Source organism: Stenella coeruleoalba, assembly GCF_951394435.1.
Source record: "Stenella coeruleoalba genome assembly, chromosome: X".
NCBI lineage: Eukaryota > Metazoa > Chordata > Mammalia > Artiodactyla > Delphinidae > Stenella > Stenella coeruleoalba.
This window is the reverse complement of record NC_137152.1, coordinates 15,105,155-15,122,865: the sequence shown is the minus strand read 5'-3', so window position 1 is coordinate 15,122,865 and position 17,711 is coordinate 15,105,155. Positions and strand designations below refer to the sequence as shown.

At 43.5% G+C, this 17,711-nt stretch overlaps 1 protein-coding gene across 4 annotated transcripts in view; it reads left to right on the top strand.

The window, feature by feature from the left end:
• ADGRG2 (adhesion G protein-coupled receptor G2) overlaps nt 1–17,711 on the top strand; it is a 131,664-nt gene that overhangs the window by 47,355 nt on the left and 66,598 nt on the right. For all 4 annotated transcript variants that reach the window (XM_079910577.1, XM_079910575.1, XM_079910574.1 and 1 more), the window contains exon 2: nt 12,476–12,594. In XM_079910577.1, the coding sequence (XP_079766703.1) occupies nt 12,477–12,594 (118 nt within the window). In that variant the 5' untranslated portion in view covers nt 12,476. The remainder of the gene's footprint in view (nt 1–12,475; nt 12,595–17,711) is intronic.

Sequence of the window (17,711 nt, the reverse complement as noted above, 5' to 3'; positions counted from 1 at the left end):
GTAGTGGGGCTGCTGGATCATATGGTAATTCTATTTTTAGTTCTTTAAGGAACCTCCATACTGTTCTCCATAGTGGCTGTATCAATATACATTCCCACCAACAGTGCAAGAGGGTTCCCTTTTCTCCACACCCTCTCCAGCATTTGTTGTTTGTAGATTTTCTGATGATGCCCATTCTAACTGGTGTGAGGTGATACCTCATTGTAGTTTTGATTTCCATTTCTCTAATAATTAGTGATGTTGAGCAGCTTTTCATGTGCTGCTTGGCCATCTGTATGTCTTCTTTGGAGAAATGTCTATTTAGGTCTTCTGCCCATTTTTGGATTGGGTTGTTTTTTTTTTTTAATATTGAGCTGTTTATATATTTTGGAGATTAATCCTTTGTCCGATGATTCACTTGCAAATGTTTTCTTCCATTCTGAGGGTTGTATTTTCATATTGTTTATGGTTTCCTTTGTTGTGCAAAAGCTTTTAAATTTCATTAGGTCCCATTTGCTTATTTTATTTTTTTTTATTTCCATTACTCTAGGAGGTGGATCAAAAAACATCTTGCTGTGATTTATGTCAAAGAGTGTTCTTCCTATGTTTTCCTCTAAGAGTTTTATAGTGTTCGGTTTTACATTTAGGTCTCTAATCCATTTTGAGTTTATTTTTGTGTATGGTGTTAGGGAATGTTCTGATTTCATTCTTTTACATGTAGCTGTCCAGTTTTCCCAGCACCACTTATTGAAGAGACTGTCTTTTCTCCATTGTATATCCTTGCCTCCTTTGTCATAGATTAGTTGATCATAGGTGCGTGGATTTATCTCTGGACTTTGTATCCTGTTCCATTGATCTCTGTTTCTGTTTTTGTGCCAGTACCATATTGTCTTGATTACTGTAGCTTTGTAGTATAGTCTGAAGTCAGGGAGTCTGATTCCTCCAGCTCCGTTTTTCTCCCTCAAGTCTGCTTTGGCTATTCGAGGTCTTTTGTGTCTCCATACAAATTTTAAGATTTTTTGTTCTAGTTCTGTAAAAAATGCCATTGGTAATTTGATAGGGATTGCATTGAATCTGTAGATTGCTTTGGGTAGTATAGTCATTTTCACAATATTGATTCTTCCAATCCAAGAACATGGTATATCTCTCCATCTGTTGGTGTCATCTTTAATTTCTCTCATCACTGTCTTATAGTTTTCTGGATACAGGTCTTTTGTCTCCCTAGGTAGGTTTATTCCTAGGTATTTTATTCTTTTTGTTGCAGTGGTAAATGGGAGTGTTTCCTTAATTTCTCTTTCATATTTTTCATCATTAGTGTATAGGAATGCAAGAGATTTCTGTGCATTAATTTTGTATCCTGCAACTTTACCAAATTCATTGATTAGCTCTAGTAGTTTTCTGGTGGCCTCTTTAGGATTCTCTATGTATAGTATCATGTCGTCTTTAAAGAGTGACAGTTTTACTTCTTCTTTTCCAATTTGTATTCCTTTTATTTTTTTTTTCTCTGATTGCTGTGGCTACGACTTCCAAAACTCTGTTGAATAATAGTGGTGAGAGTGGACATCCTTGTCCTGTTCCTGATCTTGGAGGAAATGCTTTCAGTTTTTCACTATTGCGAATGATGTTTGCTGTGGGTTTGTCATATATGGCCTTTATTATGTTGAGGTAGGCTCCCACTATGCCCACTTTCTGGAGAGTTTTTATCATAAATGTGTGTTGAATATTGTCAAAAGCTTTTTCTGCATCTATTGAGATGATCTTATGGTTTTTATTCTTCACTTTGTTAATATGGTGTATCACGTTGATTGATTTGCATATATTGAAGAATCCTGGCATCCCTGGGGTAAATCCCACTTGATCGTGGTGTATGATCCTTTTAATGTGTTGTTGGATTCTGTTTGCTAGTATTTTATTGAGGATTTTTGCATCTACAATCATCAGTGATATTGGTCTGTAATTTTCTTTTTTGTAGTATCTTTGTCTGGTTTTGGTATCAGGGTGATGGTGGCCTCATAGAATGAGTTTGGGAGTGTTCCTTCCTCTGCAATTTTTGGGAAGAGTTTGAGAAGGATGGGTGTTAGCTCTTCTCTAAATATTTGGGAGAATTCACCTGTGAAGCCATCTGGGCCTGGACTTTTGTTTGTTGGAAGGTCTTTAATCACAGTTTCAATTTCATTACTTGTGATTGGTCTGTTCATATTTTCTATTTCTTCCTGGTTCAGTCTTGGAAGGTTATACCTTTCTAAGAATTTGTCCATTTCTTCCAGGTTGTCCATTTTATTGGCATAGAGTTGCTTCTAGTAGTCTCTTAGGATGCTTTGTATTTCTGCAGTGTCTGTTATAACTTCTCTGTTTTTATTTCTAACTTTATTGATTTGAGTCCTGTCCCTCTTTTTCTTGATGAGTCTGGCTAATGGTTTATGAATTTTGTGTATCTTCTCAAAGAACCAACTTTTAGTTTTATTGATCTTTGCTATTGTTTTCTTTGTTCTATTTCATTTATTTCTGCTCTGATCTTTATGATTTCTTTCCTTCTGCTAACTTTGTGTTTTGTTTGTTCTTCTTTCGCTAGTTCCTTTAGGTGTAAGGTTAGATTGTTTATTTGAGATTTTTCTTGTTTCTTGAGGTAAGCTTGTATAGCTGTAAACTTCCCTCTTAGAACTGCTTTTGCTGCATCCCATAGGTTTTGGATTGTCGTGTTTTCATTGTCATTTGTCTCTAGGTATTTTTTGATTTCCTCTTTGACTTCTTCAGTGATCTCGATACCTCACTGTAGTTTTGATTTGGCAGTTGGGATTGATTTAATGAGGTGGTAGTTATCTAAATTCAGTTTTCCTGGTGAAATGTTTTCATACCAAAGGAAAAAAGTTCACCTCTAGTTAACTTCGTATGAATACAGCTTAATATAAGACTGTCATTAAGAAAATCCAGTAGATAAGTGTTCTGTTTTTTAAAAAATTGTTTATTTATTTACTTATGGCTGTGTTGGGTCTCCGTTGCAGCGCGCGGGCTTCTCATTGAGGTGGCTTCTCTTTTTGCGGAGCACAGGCTCTAGGCACGTGGGCTCAGTAGTTGTGGCACGTGGGCTCATTAGTTGTGGCGCATGGGCTCTAGAGCACAGGCTCGGTAGTTGTGGCACACGGGCTTAGTTGTTCCGCGGCATGTGGGATCTTCCCAGACCAGGGCTCAAACTCACGTCCCCTGTGTTGGCAGGCAGATTCTTAACAACTGCGCCACAAGGGAAGCCCAATAGGTGTTCTTTTTGTGAAATAGAAAATTAATGTTCTGAGAAAGAATTCATTGGTATATTTATTTATTTATTTGGCTGCGTTGGGTCTTCGTTGCTGCATGCGGGCTTCCTCTAGTTGGGGCAGTGCACGGGCTTCTCATTGTGGTGGCTTCTCTTGTTGCGGAGTGCAGGCTCTAGGCATGTTGGCTTCAGTAGCTGTGTTGTGCGGGCTGAGTAGTTGTGGCACACGGGCTTAGTTGCTCTGCAGCATATGGGATCTTCCCGGACCAGGGATTGAACCCGTGTCCCCTGCATTGGCAGGCAGATTCTTAACCACTGTGCCACCAAGGACGTCCCAGCATGGCCTAAGTTTTGAAACACCTTTAGTTCCACCGTGTTGGGTTGAGGCCTGTGGTAGCCTCACCCAGAGGGTTGGGTCTGCTGATCAGGGTCCTTCGAAACTGGGTCCCTCACTGTGTGCTCTTTAATACCCTCTTCTCCAGCTCTGGGCAGAGGTAACCAGCAGTATTCTATCCCCTGGGATACATTTGGGAAGCCTTAAGCTAGGTAAGGGGAGGGAAGGAAAAGAGGGAAACTGGGATCAAGGAGAGCAGAAGGGAAGAGAGGACGAGAAGACTGGAGAGAGGGGAGGAGAGGAAAGAAAGTGTTCAGTGCTGCAGAAAAATAGCATCGGACCAACAGTTGCAAGAGGTCCACCAGCTCCTTTCCCTGGTCTGGTTCATTCCACCTCTGACGCAGCCTCATCAGGGTGACCAAGAGGTCATCTTCTTAGATGTTTCGGAAAGCAATTCCAAAAGCTCTCTTCGTCACTTCTACAGTTGAACAATGCTCCGTATCAGGACGTTCTTCCTCTTGTTAATTTAAATCCCTTGGAATGTGGTTCAAGCTACCTTTTAGACATCACCTTGTGCCCATGGCAGAGACGAAAACCACCTCGCTGCGATGGTTCTTTCTCAGAGGGCCTTGTATACATCGTGGATATTATTCATAATCCATCGTAACCTCCACCTGGACATGCAATGGGGATTGTTCCCAGTCTATTCACAGATTAAAATTTTAATACATTCCATCGGTTGTCTGCTCCTTTCCTCCAGGTCCCTTCTGGCCATTCTCTGATTTGCTTGTTATGCTTCAGCAACGTCAAGCAGATTCTAAGCCCTGCCTACTCCATGCCAGTCTTTGACTCTGTGTCTTGGTTCAGGTACTTTCCTCTCTTTGGAATGCCCATTCCCATCGCTTCACGTAAAGGGCGTTGCACATCCTTGAAGATGCAGCATGACTGTTATCTCCTTGAGGAAACTCTCCCAGATCCGTTTCCCTACAACAGGTTAGGTTCCCTTCCTTGGAGCTCCCGCTGTGCCTGTGACAGAGCCCGCTGCCAGTTCATCTGCGCTTCCAGAAAGCCTGGCCATCTGCATTCAGCCTCTAATGGTCCTCTTGGCCAAGTGCCCTTGGCACACCCAAACAGAGCGGCCCTGTTCTTTGGCACACAGTAGGCATTTGGTAAAGTTTTGTTGAATTAATTATCTTTGAAGTCTTTCAGAGCCATCTCACAATTTAACTCCTCTTGAATGGTGGCATCCAGAACTGAACAAACCAGTCTGTGCAGGTAAAGGTCCTTTGAGACGGGCTCCCATCAGTAATGGGGCCACCACAAGGCTTGAGAACCGTTCTTGTTTGTTCCTCGATGGCCATACCTACCACTCTACAGCCAAGACCTGCATATCCCTGACCTTCTCCTGTATATGCCCACAAGCCTGACCTTCACCATTCTCTCCGTCTGTGCAATTTGCTTTTCCTACTAGTGTGGAGAAGCTTCTCCTTGCTTATTTCTACTCTCATTTTCAATTTATCAAGGCCTTTGTCCTCTGGTTCTTTCTTCCGTGGTGTTGGTGTCACTGCCTGGAAGTGTGAGCCACTCTCTGCCCCTCAGTCTGGGCCAGTGATTAATCATTAGGTTGTAAATGAGGCGCCGAGCCCTCAGGATGCTGCATGTCACTGGGTTTTGTTTTGTTTTGTTTTGGTTCCTCCTTGGACCAGCATCACATTACCCAAGAGGACAGTGGGAAACTGTCTGGGGCTGCTGTTACCTGTGCCCTTTGCCCGTTGTTTTGCTGATTGTTCCAGGATGTGTGGGCCCTGTGGTCAGCACCCAGGGCCCCTGAGCAGGCTGTGAGCACAGGAGTTCTAATTCCTGGATGCAGCCTCTCTGAGAGCTTCCTCTGTGCTGGAGCAGGGCTCTAAGTTCATACAGAGATCATTTCCTTCCCACCCAAACCACTTGTACAGTCTGCTTACTTTTTTCTTTTTTTCTGGTTATGCTGGTATTACCCTGGGTTTTAGCCAGCTTGATAAATAGAGGAAGTTGGATGCCTTTCCAGACTTCCTGATGTCATGGTTTGGTGGAGTCTGCAGTTGTGGGAGGTTTCAGTTAATCCTAGCAATTGGTGAGTTTGCTGTTCTTCTCTGAGAAACTTCTCTGTCCTGTGCCATGTCTTACATAAGTCAATATGGCTCCTTTTGTGACTTGCCTTTTCCTTTCAATGATGTAAGAAGCCCAGACATTGGCAGGCACTCTGTCCTGCTCAGTTCCTCGCGGAGATAAAGGACGGTGGACGTGCTGTGGCGATAGTGGCAAAGAGGGATCCAGAGGCCGACGGATGCACAGTTCTTTAATTAAGTTTAGGCCTCTGTGTCCATCAGCCATTTTCACATCATAGCTTTTGACATTCTCTTCCACAACTTACTCAAGTGAGTTCTTGCTCCCTGGCTGGGAAGCTGGTTTCTTGGCTCTGAGACCAGAAGTCTGTGCTCTCAGTGGGGCCTTTCTAATTGTGTTAGGGCAGGGCCAGGGGAGGCGGTGTCCAGCTGAACAAGCGATGGCATTACCTCCTAGTGAGCCCCCCTCCGAGCTTGATTTACGAGTTCTGTTTGGAGAACCTGGATGGCTTGGCCCAGCCTCCCTCTGTTACGCATTTTCCTAGAAGAAATACATCTAATTGTATAAGTAATACATGAACATGTGCCGGTGTTCTTTTGGGCTTCGTCCTTTCCCCCATCACACGCCTCTCTGTGGAGGTTTGGTGGGTTTCCTTCCAGGCTTTTTTGTATGCAGCCATACTTGTCACTATATAAATAAGCATATATATGTATAGCTTTGTTTGTTTCTTAACATATCCTAGTATCTATATTATTAAGAAATTTGATTTTATTCACTTGACTTATATGTATTGACAATCTCTATGTGTCAACACATATAGATCAACTTCATTTTTTTTAAGCCTTGTATAATATTCCAGAATATGGATGGACCATCATTTTTTAACTGTTCATCTACTGATGGAGACTTAGGCTTTTCCCCCTTGCACAAAGCTGCAATGACAGTATTTGTTTGTATATTTTTGTGTATGTATGTCACTATTTCTGTAGGGACAATCTCCGGAATTAGAATTTCTGGATCAAAAGGTATGCACATTTAAAAATTCAAAACATAGCTAAACTGTTCTCTCAAAGTTTACATTGCCACCAGCAGTGTAAACAAGAGTTCATTTCCCCACATGCTCTCCAGCTTTGGGTATTATTAGGCTTTTTAATTGTTTCATTCAGTGGGCAAAACAGATTTCACTGTTGCTTGCCCTATTTTTCTACCTGAAAGTGTTCCAAGGGAGCAAAGAGAGCCTCATGTTGTTTATTAGTAAACTTGGTTACCAGGAGCCACTCAGCATGCTTTATCGCGGTTATCCATAAGGTTTTGGAAGAGGCAATGTACTTGAATTGTGAAATTTCATCAAAAACCCCTATGTAGAAAATTCTCATTTGCACAAATACGAAGTGAAATTATTTCCATACTTGAAGTCACAGTTGATCTGTTTCCTTGTTTGATTATTTTAATGTTTTTCAGTTGTTGATCCTACAGTCATTCCACGTTGAATATTGGTACATGTGTTTGTAATTTGCTCATCCTAGGACAGGACAACATGCTCGGCTTTCATTTTTGCCTTCTTTAAACATTGCTTAATGAGGTTTTCCTGACATATTAGGCTTTATTAAAAACTACTTCTTTTTTCCTCTTAAAGAGCATATGATCAATAGAAACTCACCATGACTCCTTATTTCCTCTTTGAATTCATATTCTGGATCCTCCTTGAGCATTGAACTTCTGTCTTCACGGCTCATTGACTGAAGCCAGGAGTAGGTCAGTTGGTTCCAAGATCACCCTATAGATTGTTAACCTCTTGCACCTCTTTATCTTTATGTCTGTATTTCACATGAGGGGATATCATAGTGTGAAGTGACTGTCATCTTTGAGCTAAGAGCTGTACTGATGTTTTGGTTTTGAAGTGAAGCATGATGGAATATTCTTGAAGATACAAGTCAGGTTGTCAGCAGTGCTTTCTGTCCTGGGTGGGCACACAGTTTCCTTTCCCCAGCGTGCATCTGCCTTGTCCCTCACTCAGGTCATTGCCAATGCCTCTGCCTCCCCCTTCCAACTCTGAGCCAAACATATCAGTAGAGAGTTATTTTTTTAGCCCCTCCATGGAGAAAGAATTCTGCCTCTGGCTTTGGGGATACAAGAGACATAAATGACCCAATCCTTGATATCAAGGAGTTTAGTTTCTAGGGAAGTTAAGTCACAAAAACTGAAGAAATAGCTAATGAAGCATGGTCTCTAGAAGAGACCATCCCTCCTCAGATCCGATCACTTCATTGTCCAGTGCCCCTGTGATGCAGTTAATGAAACCTGAGACTGAGCAGTAATACATGCTACTAAAACATTAACAAGGTCAGCCCCCAAGCGGGCTTTGAGCTTGTCTTCCAATTTGTAATAAGTTCCTTAGGAGTTGTTGCGGTGCGCGGGCTTCTCATTGTAGTGGCTTCTCTTGTTGCGGAGCACGGGCTCTAGGTGCACGGGCTTAAGTAGTTGTGGCGTGCGGGCTCAGTAGTTGTGTCTCGTGGGCTCTAGAGCGCAGGCTCGGTAGTTGTGGCGCACGGGCTTTGTTGCTCCGCGGCATGTGGGATCTTCCAGGACCAGCGCTCGAACCCGTGTGCCCTGCACTGGCAGGCAGATTCTTAACTGCTGCGCCACCAGGGAAGTCCTCCTTATGCTAGTCTTGTTAGCCAACACTTATAAATCAGTGTGAATATCTCAAAGGCATAACATTTTCTAAAACACTTAGGGAGCAATTATCACACCTCTTGTTACTCAGGTCTAAAATATTGATAATTGCATACATCATTGCAGCCATGGTATAATCAGATTACATCAGTTAACCTGTGGTAGCACAGAATGACCCTCACCCAGACCTGCTCTGCAGTGGTATCAAGCTATTTCCCTCCTTTTAAACTTTATTCTATACCTAGATGAAGTTAGATTTATCATTTATTACCATTCAAGATTGCACCGATGGTCTACATTTTAAAAAATATGATACTTGTACTATTTAATGAAATTGAAGAGCTCCAGAATAATTTCTTGGAGTGGTACAAGCGGGGCCATGGCATTCAGTCATGTAGCTTATGTACTGTTCAACCCTAGGGGTTGCCATTTACATCAGAGTCTACAACCACAAAACATGAACGTGGGGTAATCGTTAATGAGTGGTTATCTAGTGTCAAGGTCTAGATTTTACTGTTTAAATGCTAGCAAATAGTTTTCTTTGTAATGGATGCTATCTCACAAGCCATCCTTAGCACCTTGAAATTTTGCTAAGAACCAGTGGCTATTCATCTTTGCTGTTGACGTAGATAGCATTGAAGCAACCCAACTTGCACCAGAAGATGAAGAGAAGTTCCAGCTGAAAAAGATAAAAATGACTTTTATATATAATGAGTAAGGGTTTCAAAATCTATAGATTTCCCTCTTTAATCAGTGATCCCAGAGACGTCATGACCCAGCAGGATGTCCTCTAGTTTATGCAGAAGGCAGTAGGAGTGGTTACTATTTTAAATACCATAACACTTCTTCTCCTATTAGGAAATATATATTCAGCCTTGAGGAAACGTATTCCAGGCTTGGAATATGGACAATGGAAAGCAGTCTTTTCAGTGGCGCCAGGTCTGTAGTAAGTTCTTCCTGAGCCATATTCTCTTTTCAGGATGGTTACTGGAATCACCCTTCGTTGTGCCCTTTCCTGCCGTCATCTGGGAGCTGAGTACAAGCTCTCTTCAGTGGAAAAGCATGGTTTATTTTGATCAGAGGCCCAAGTCACAGCACATATTAACCAGTCACCCAGTGCCATGACTAACTTAACTTTGACCATATCTTATACACCACTTAGGCCCTACCCTAGAAGTTGGCAAAGCTCAAGAATGGGTTTGCAGAAATTTTGAAAATTCTATAATAGCATTTTGAGTTTGTTGATTTATTTCACCTGACGAACTCAAAACAGTTTACTTCCAAGGAGATCAATTCCCAGGAGGCCAGCATTGTGGCCTGGTAGAAAGAGTAGGAGTCCCACCAAACAGCCAGATGACCTTGACCCATCCCCTAGAACACGCTGGGCCTCTTTCTACATCTGTAGAATAAGGGTCTCAGCTAGGTGAATTCTGAATTCCTTTCCAGAAACAGACTGCTCTGATACTCTTTCCAGAACTAAAATTAGATACTTGTGTAGTAAATCTTCTAAGTCAGCTCTGTGAATTCCAGGTAGAGTCAAACCTGAGGCATTTGTATAGGAGGGTTTTTTTGTAGAGGTTCATTAAATATAGCTTAAAAAGAAAAGGGGGAATACTTTTGGAGGGGAGCTGAGTTAAAAACTAAAAATAGATTAATTTTTAAACTTTATATGAAAATTTCTCTTTTTTTGTTTTTTGTTTTTTTCGCTGTACGCGGGCCTCTCACCGTTGTGGCCTCTCCCGTTGCGGAGCACAGCCTCCGGACGCGCAGGCTCAGCGGCCATGGCTCACGGGCCCAGCCGCCCCGCGGCATGTGGGATCTTCCCGGACCGGGGCACGAACCCGCATGCCCTGCATCGGCAGGCGGACTCTCAACCACTGCGCCACCAGGGAAGCCCTATATATGAAACTTTTTATGACATATATATTAGTGTATAATTCAATGAATTTCAGAAACTGAACACACCATGTAACCAGCACACAGAATATTACCTGAACCTCAGAAGCCGCACTGAGCCCACTTCTAATTGTTGTATCCTCTGCCCGCTTCCAAGGATAACCATGCTCCCACCCTCATTCCATCGATTAGTTTTGCCTGCTTTTGTTCCTCATCTGAATGGGATCATGGACAACATGCATTCCTTTATGTCTGGCTCCTTTATCTAACATTGTATTTCAGAGATTCATCATTATTATTGTGTGTAGCTGTAGTAGACACTTAAATTTTCCTCCAGAGAGACGTTGCTTTATCTTTGCACGACGACGTTATCATTCAAGTGACTCATTCGGGAGGGTCGGTAATATGCCATTATGAACAGAGAGAGGATGAAAGTGCTGGAGAGAAACCAGAGGCACTTTATAATTTATTAACATAGTGTGTTATTAATATATAATACAATTTACAGTATTGATTTTAAAAATAGAAGTCCTCTTTGGAAGGAGAAGGATTCACTTCCTGCTCTAAGACGTTATCATGCCTTGTCCAAGGAAAGAATCATTCCTCTGGTACCGGCAATGGCTGTTAAATTATAGGATTCTTAAAGATTGCCAGCTTTTCCTGGAGACTGAGAAATCGTGATTTATTCCCACCTTTCTGTGTCCTTATCCCTGCAATCCCTGCACTATCTTACCCTGCACATATGAGGTACAAAATAGCTATTTGTTGGGCTTCCCTGGTGGCACAGTGGTTCAGAGTCTGCTTGCCGATGCAGGGGACACGGGTTCGTGCCCTGGTCCGGGAGGATCCCACATGCCGCGGAGCGGCTGGGCCCGTGAGCCATGGCCGCTGGGCCTGCGCGTCCGGAGCCTGTGCTCCACAACGGGAGAGGCCACAACAGTGAGAGGTCCGCGTACCGCCAAAAAAAAAAAAAAGCTATTTGTTGACTGACTGAAGGGTCTAGCTAGCATTTATAGTGCCTTCACAGTGCCAGCCCCTGTGCCCAGATCTCTTGTTTACTCACCACAGCGACACTATCAGGCTGGTGCTATTATCACAGTTCGCTAGATGGGGAATCTTGGCCATCGGAAATAACTTATCCAGAGTCCCTCAGACATTGTGTGGCAGAGCCAGGACCTTTGATCCCATGCTCTTTAGCCTCCACCGCGGTGCCTGCACACTCTATCTCAGGCCAACAGAAGCTGCGGTGGTGGCTAGGTGCTTGGATGCCCTGTGGCCAGGAGCTCTGCCAGCTGAGAACACGCGGCCTGGTCTGTCCCAGCCCCTTCCCCTGTGGCCATGTAGAAAGAGCCTGCTCCGTGGGCTCTCACTGCCCGAGCCCCGTGGGTGGCATGTGATTTCCTCGCTGGCTTCTTCCTCCCTCAGTATCCCCCGCCAGCGCCTGCTGCTGGTGCTGACTGCCTGTCACGGGGTTCCGTTGGCCAACTCCTCCATCGGGAGAGGAACGGACGCAGCCTTAGCATCTGCAGTTTTCTCCACGTGCCGAGCTCCTCTCAGCCTCTGCCCCACCTCCCCCATGTGTATTTCATCTAGTTGCTGCCTAGTTAACCCACACATCTCATCTGGTATATATTGGCCCTTGATGATTATTCGTTGGAACGAAATGAATAAACGAATGGTAAATGAGACTTTAAAAATTCAGTATTGATATAAATTTCACTTTTTGAAAAACGTTGACTCTGCCCTCCCCACTACTAAAAATGTAAGCGATGATAATGAATTAACATACAATAAAGAGGAAATGCAACACACCCATCCTTTTACGGTATGACATAAATGGGGATAGATCATTTATAAGATTCTGTGACCTCTTCTGATTCTTAGCATAGTTTTTAACCAGCCTTTATGTAGTGGTAATCATTATATATACGCAGCATTTTGTGTTTTTAAATTCTTTTCTTGATATTTTGCATGTGTTGATGTTTTCCATAAATCTACATGGACTACCTTGCTTATCATTTTTATTATAATATCCCACTGGATGGGCCTCCCGTAATAAACATGGGTTTTGCTTTTTGTAGCCAGTGCCCACCTGGCATTGCCAATTCTCTGGACTAGAGTAATTTAAAGGAAGCAGGTTGCAGGTTGTCTTGCTTGAGGAACTGGCCTTTTGGGCATTGTTGTGTCGTGATTATGGCAAAGCTGTGATGATGTGTCCCCCTATTTTATTCCAGGATGCTTTTCTCTGGCAGGCAGTGTGGCCATGTTGGGAGACCTGAGGAACTTTTACTGACGTTCAAGATATTCCTTGTCATCATTTGTCTTCATGTCACTGTGGTTACATCCCTGGAAGGTAAGGTGCCCATTTTCCTTCATCTTTTTCCTATTTTATCTGTGTGTGTGTGTGTGTGTGTGTGTGTGTGTGTGTGTTTATTTGGGATTGTTTTACTGTGGTAAAAAAAACATAACATAAAACTTACCATTTTCACCATCTTTAAGTATATAATTCACTGCCATTAAATGTATTCACAGTTTTGTGCAACGATCACCACTATCCAGTTCCAGAACACTTTCATCATCTCAAATAGGAACTCTGCACCCATTAAGCAATAACCTCCCTTCCCCCCTCCCCCCAGGCCCTGGTAACCTCTGTTATTTCTGTCTCTATGATTTTGCCTATTCTAGGTACCTCATGTAAGTATAAGGAATCATACAATATTCATCCTCTTGTGTCTGGCTCATTTCCCTTAGCATGTTTCCAAGGTTCATCCATGCTGTAACATGATCCAGAATTTCATTCCTTTTTAAGGCTGAATAATGCTCCATTGTATGTACATATTTTGTTTATCTCTTCAATGTTGATGGACATTTGGGTTATTTCCACCTTTTGGCTATTATAAATAATGCTAGTGTGAACATTGGTGTTTAAGTATCCGTTTGAGTCCCTTCTTTCAATTCTTTGGGGTATATATACCTAGGAGTAGAATTGCTGGGTCATATGGTAATTCTGTGTTTAACTTTTTGAGGATCTGCCAAACTGTTTCCCACAGAGGCTGCACCATTTAACATTCTTACCAGCAAGGCACAGGATTCCAATTTTTCTATATCCTCACCAACACTTGTTATTTTCTGTTGTTTTGATAATGGATGTGAAATGGTATCATTGTGGTTTTTATTTGCATTTCCTTAATGATTAGTGATTTTGAACATGTTTTCATGTGCTTATTAGTCATTTGTGTATCTTCTTTAGAGAAATGACTATTCGAATCTTTGGTCCATTTTTGAATTGGGTTGTTTGGGGTTTTCTGTTTTCATTGAGTTTTAGGAGTTCATTATATATTCAGGATACTAATCCTTTATTATATATATGATTTGCAAATATTTTCCCCCTTCTGTGAGTTGTCTTTTCACTCTTTTTTTTTTTGGCTGCATTGGGTCTTCGTTGCTGTGCATGGGCTTTCTTTAGTTGTGGCAAGCGGGGGCTACTCTTCATTGCGGTGTGCGGGCTTCTCATTGTGGTGGCTCCTCTTGTTGTGGAGCACGGGCCCTAGAGCACGTGGGCTTCAGTAGTTGCAGCACATAGGCTCAGTAGTTGTGGCACACAGGCTTAGTTGCTCCACAGGATGTGGGATCTTCCTGGACCAGGGATCAAACCTGTGTGCCCTGCATTGGCAGGCAGATTCTTAACCACTGCGCCACCAGGGAGTCCCTTTTCACTCTTTTAATAGTGTTCTTTGATGCACAAAAGTTTTTAATTTTGATGAAGTCCAATTTGTCTATTTTTACTTTATTGCCTGTGTTTTTGCTGTCATATCCAAGAAATGTCATGAAGATTTTTCCCTATTTTTCTTCTAAGAGCTTTATAGTTTTAGACCGGGGCACGAACCCGTGTCCCCTGCATTGGCAGGCAGACTCCCAACCACTGCACCACCAGGGAAGCCCCTATTTGTTTTTAAAAGTACCTACTCGAAGGCACTTCTGCATGGAAATTTAAGGGAGATAGAGAATCACCCTAATGAAGCAGCATCCATTTCAGAAAAGAGGATCCTTAGAAGCTTATGTGGGAATGGGAAAACGTACCTGAGGAAGGCGATAAAAAGTCCAGAAACCCCAGGGCTGCAATATCTTTGAGTACAACTGCCAAAAGAATACAGTGCTATGCAAATATAAAAAATCAGTATTTAAGAAGACATTATTAAGGACATACAGAGAAATACCTTACTTATTTAGAAGAGAGTTGCAAGACCAAGGAATCTTTGTTGGATAAAGCAAATATCTACTAGCAGCAAACAACAGCATAAATACAACAGACACACAGATACACACAAACTAAATGGAAAACTTGCAACAGATTAAAACACAGTTGAGGGCTTCCCTGGTGGTGCAGTGGTTGGGAGTCTGCCTGCCGATGCAGGGGACACGGGTTCGTGCCCGGGTCCGGGAGGATCCCACATGCCGCGGAGCAGCTGGGCCCGTGAGCCATGGCCGCTGAGCCTGGGCGTCTGGAGCCTGTGCTCCGCAACGGGAGAGGCCATGGCAGTGAGAGGCCCGCGTACCGCAAAAAGCAAACAAACAAACAAAAAAACACAGTTGACAGTCCTTCAAAAGTAGGCACTGGGGCATATTGTCAAGAAGCCATGATACTTTACACAAAGAAATAAGAGCTAAATGTGTATTGACTGCTTACAATGTGCTGGGTTCCTATGTGCTCTATATACATCCACTCTCTTAAGCTGCTCAACCAGATCTATTAAGGGGAGATCCTAGTCTTAGCACCATTTCTCAGATAAAGAAACTGAGGCTCAGAGAGATAAGTAACTTGCTCAAGGGAGTGGCCGAGCTGGGAATTGTACCCAACTTGGAATTTTGTGCTCCTAACCGCAAAACCAGAGTTCTCAAACTTGAGTATGCATCAGAATCACCTGGAAGGCTTGTTAAGCCAGATTCCTGGGTCCTTCCCTGAGAGTTTTTCATTTAGTAGCTCTGGGGCGGGCCCTGAGAATTGACATTTCTAACAAGTTCTCAGGTGATGTTGATGTGACTGGTTCAGAGATGATATCACTACCCACACAACTGGCAGAAGACATAAGTAGGGAGAGAAAACTCCTCCAGATATATATCATGGGATACAAATTCTTTTATGGCCATGTGATGTTCATGTAAGCTGTGCTCAGACACATCATCTCCTTGGGGCATTAAGACACCACTGTGGGGGCTTCCCTGGTGGCGCAGTGGTTGAGAGTCCGCCTGCCGATGCAGGGGACACGGGTTCGTGCCCCGGTCTGGGAAGATCCCACATGCCGTGGAGCGGCTGGGCCTGTGAGCCATGGCCGCTGAGCCTGCGCTCCGCAACGGGAGAGGCCACAACAGTGAGAGGCTAGCATACCGCAAAAAAAAAAAAAAAATTATGAAAATGGGGCAGGTAAACATGAGAGTTTCATGGCTCTGAAACCCGCCTGAGTAGGGAAAACCTGTGTGGATGCTAAGGTCGCTGAATGTATTTCTTGCTCTGGCTCTCTGATGAATTGATTTCTTAAGGCAGTGGTTCTCAGAGTGTGGCCCCCAGACAAGCAACATCAGCATCACCTGGGAGCTCTTTAGAAGTGCAGATTCTCAGGCCCAGCCTAGACCTGCTGAATTGGAAACTCTGAGGGTGGGGTCCAGCAGTCTGTGCTTTAACCATCCCTCCAGGTGATGCTGATGCATTCTCAGAGAGCCACAGTCTTAAAGAATTGGCTGAAACATTACTGTGCCCCATGATATAGTAGAAAGGTGGTGAGATCTAGAGTCAGAGCCCTCCCCGTGCCTGCCACCTGCTATTTGCATGATCTCTATTTGCCAGTAGACTGACATGGGACTCTATTTCCTCATCTTCAAAATGGGTGTAATCCTGAGCTCCCCCAGTGGGCTCTTGTTTTTTGTTTTGTTTAAACATTATTTATCTTTTATTTTTTAAAATATTTTATTTATTTATATTTGGCTGTGTTGGGTCTTCTTTGCTGTGCACGGGCTTCCTCTAGTTGCGGCGAGCGGGGGCTCCTCTTCCTTGTGGTGCACAGGCTTCTCACTGTGGTGGCTTCTCTTGTTGCGGAGCACGGGCTCTAGGTGTGTGGGCTTCAGTAGTTGTGGCATGTGGGCTCAGTAGTTGCGGCTCACGGGCTCTAGAGCACAGGCTCAGTAGTTGTGGCGCATGGGCTTAGTTGCTCCACGGCATGTGGGATCTTCCCAGAGCAGGGCTCGAACCTGTGTCCCCTGCATTGGCAGGTGGATTCTTAACCACCGCGCCACCAGGGAAGCCCTGGGCTCTTGTTAAGGCTCAATGTATGTTTTAAAAAAAGAACCTCCATGATGGCAAAGGTTTTTCTTTTTCTTTTCTCTGTTTCTTTTTCCAGCTTTATTGACATATAACATTTAACATTGGATATGCAAAGGTTTTTCTGAATGAAGTGTTTTGGGATCTGGAAAGGGCTAAATAGGAGTTCGTTATTGTCTTTCAGAACTCCAACTAAGAGTATTCATGTTATTTAATAATCACTTTGATAATATTTACCTGTGCCAGCCGCTGTTCTTTGAAGTAGGCACTAGCATTAGGCTCCGTTTTACAGACTTACAGGAAACCGAGGCGCAAAGAAGGTAAGCAACTTGCCCTAGGTTAAACATTTTGGTTGCAGAGTTGCAATTCGAACTCAGGCCATCTGACCCAAAGTTTGTGTGTTTAGCCACTACGCTGTCCTGTCTTCAGCATTCTTAACCTCTCTGCTACACTAGGTTGTGTACTGTGCTTGGTGGTTGTGTAGCTGTAGGTTAAACGTCAAGGTGGAATCCACTTCTGGACTGGATATTGGACTGGATAATCCAGACGGCTTATAGGCATCATCTCTCTGAACAGCTTTGGACTGAGGCAGGTTCTTTTCGGTTCAGGATGGCTTAGGTCTGGTCTTTGATGAAGGCCAAGGGGACCTGCCACTTCTACATTGGATAATCAGTTGCGTGGTAATGAGTGCCTGCTGTGTGCCTAGCATTACTGCTGAGAGGACATCATCTCTGACTCCAGGAAATTTACACTCCAGTTGGAGGGACATGACTATGACACATGAGAACAGTACAAACTGTAACTAAATCCTGAAGCGTGAGTCAGTGCTATAGGGCTTTAACATATGGCCTTCGGCCAAATCCGTGGGTGAGTCTAGTTAAATGTTAAGCCACCTGTAGCAGATGCTATTGGTGCGCTGCCCATCTCCCTTGGCCCACCCAGAGGTCACCTAGAGACGGATCCTGCACATGCTGGTGGCTCCCATGTCTCCCTGACTGAGAATGATCTGTACCCATGCACCCATGCTTGGCCTGTACATGGAACAAGCTAGTAGTGCCGGGGAGTTAATACCCCAAAGCAGTGAAGAATGGGAGTTCGTGTTTACCTATGCCAGCTTCCTTGTCCCTTGGTGGGACAATGCTAAGGTGTGTTCTATA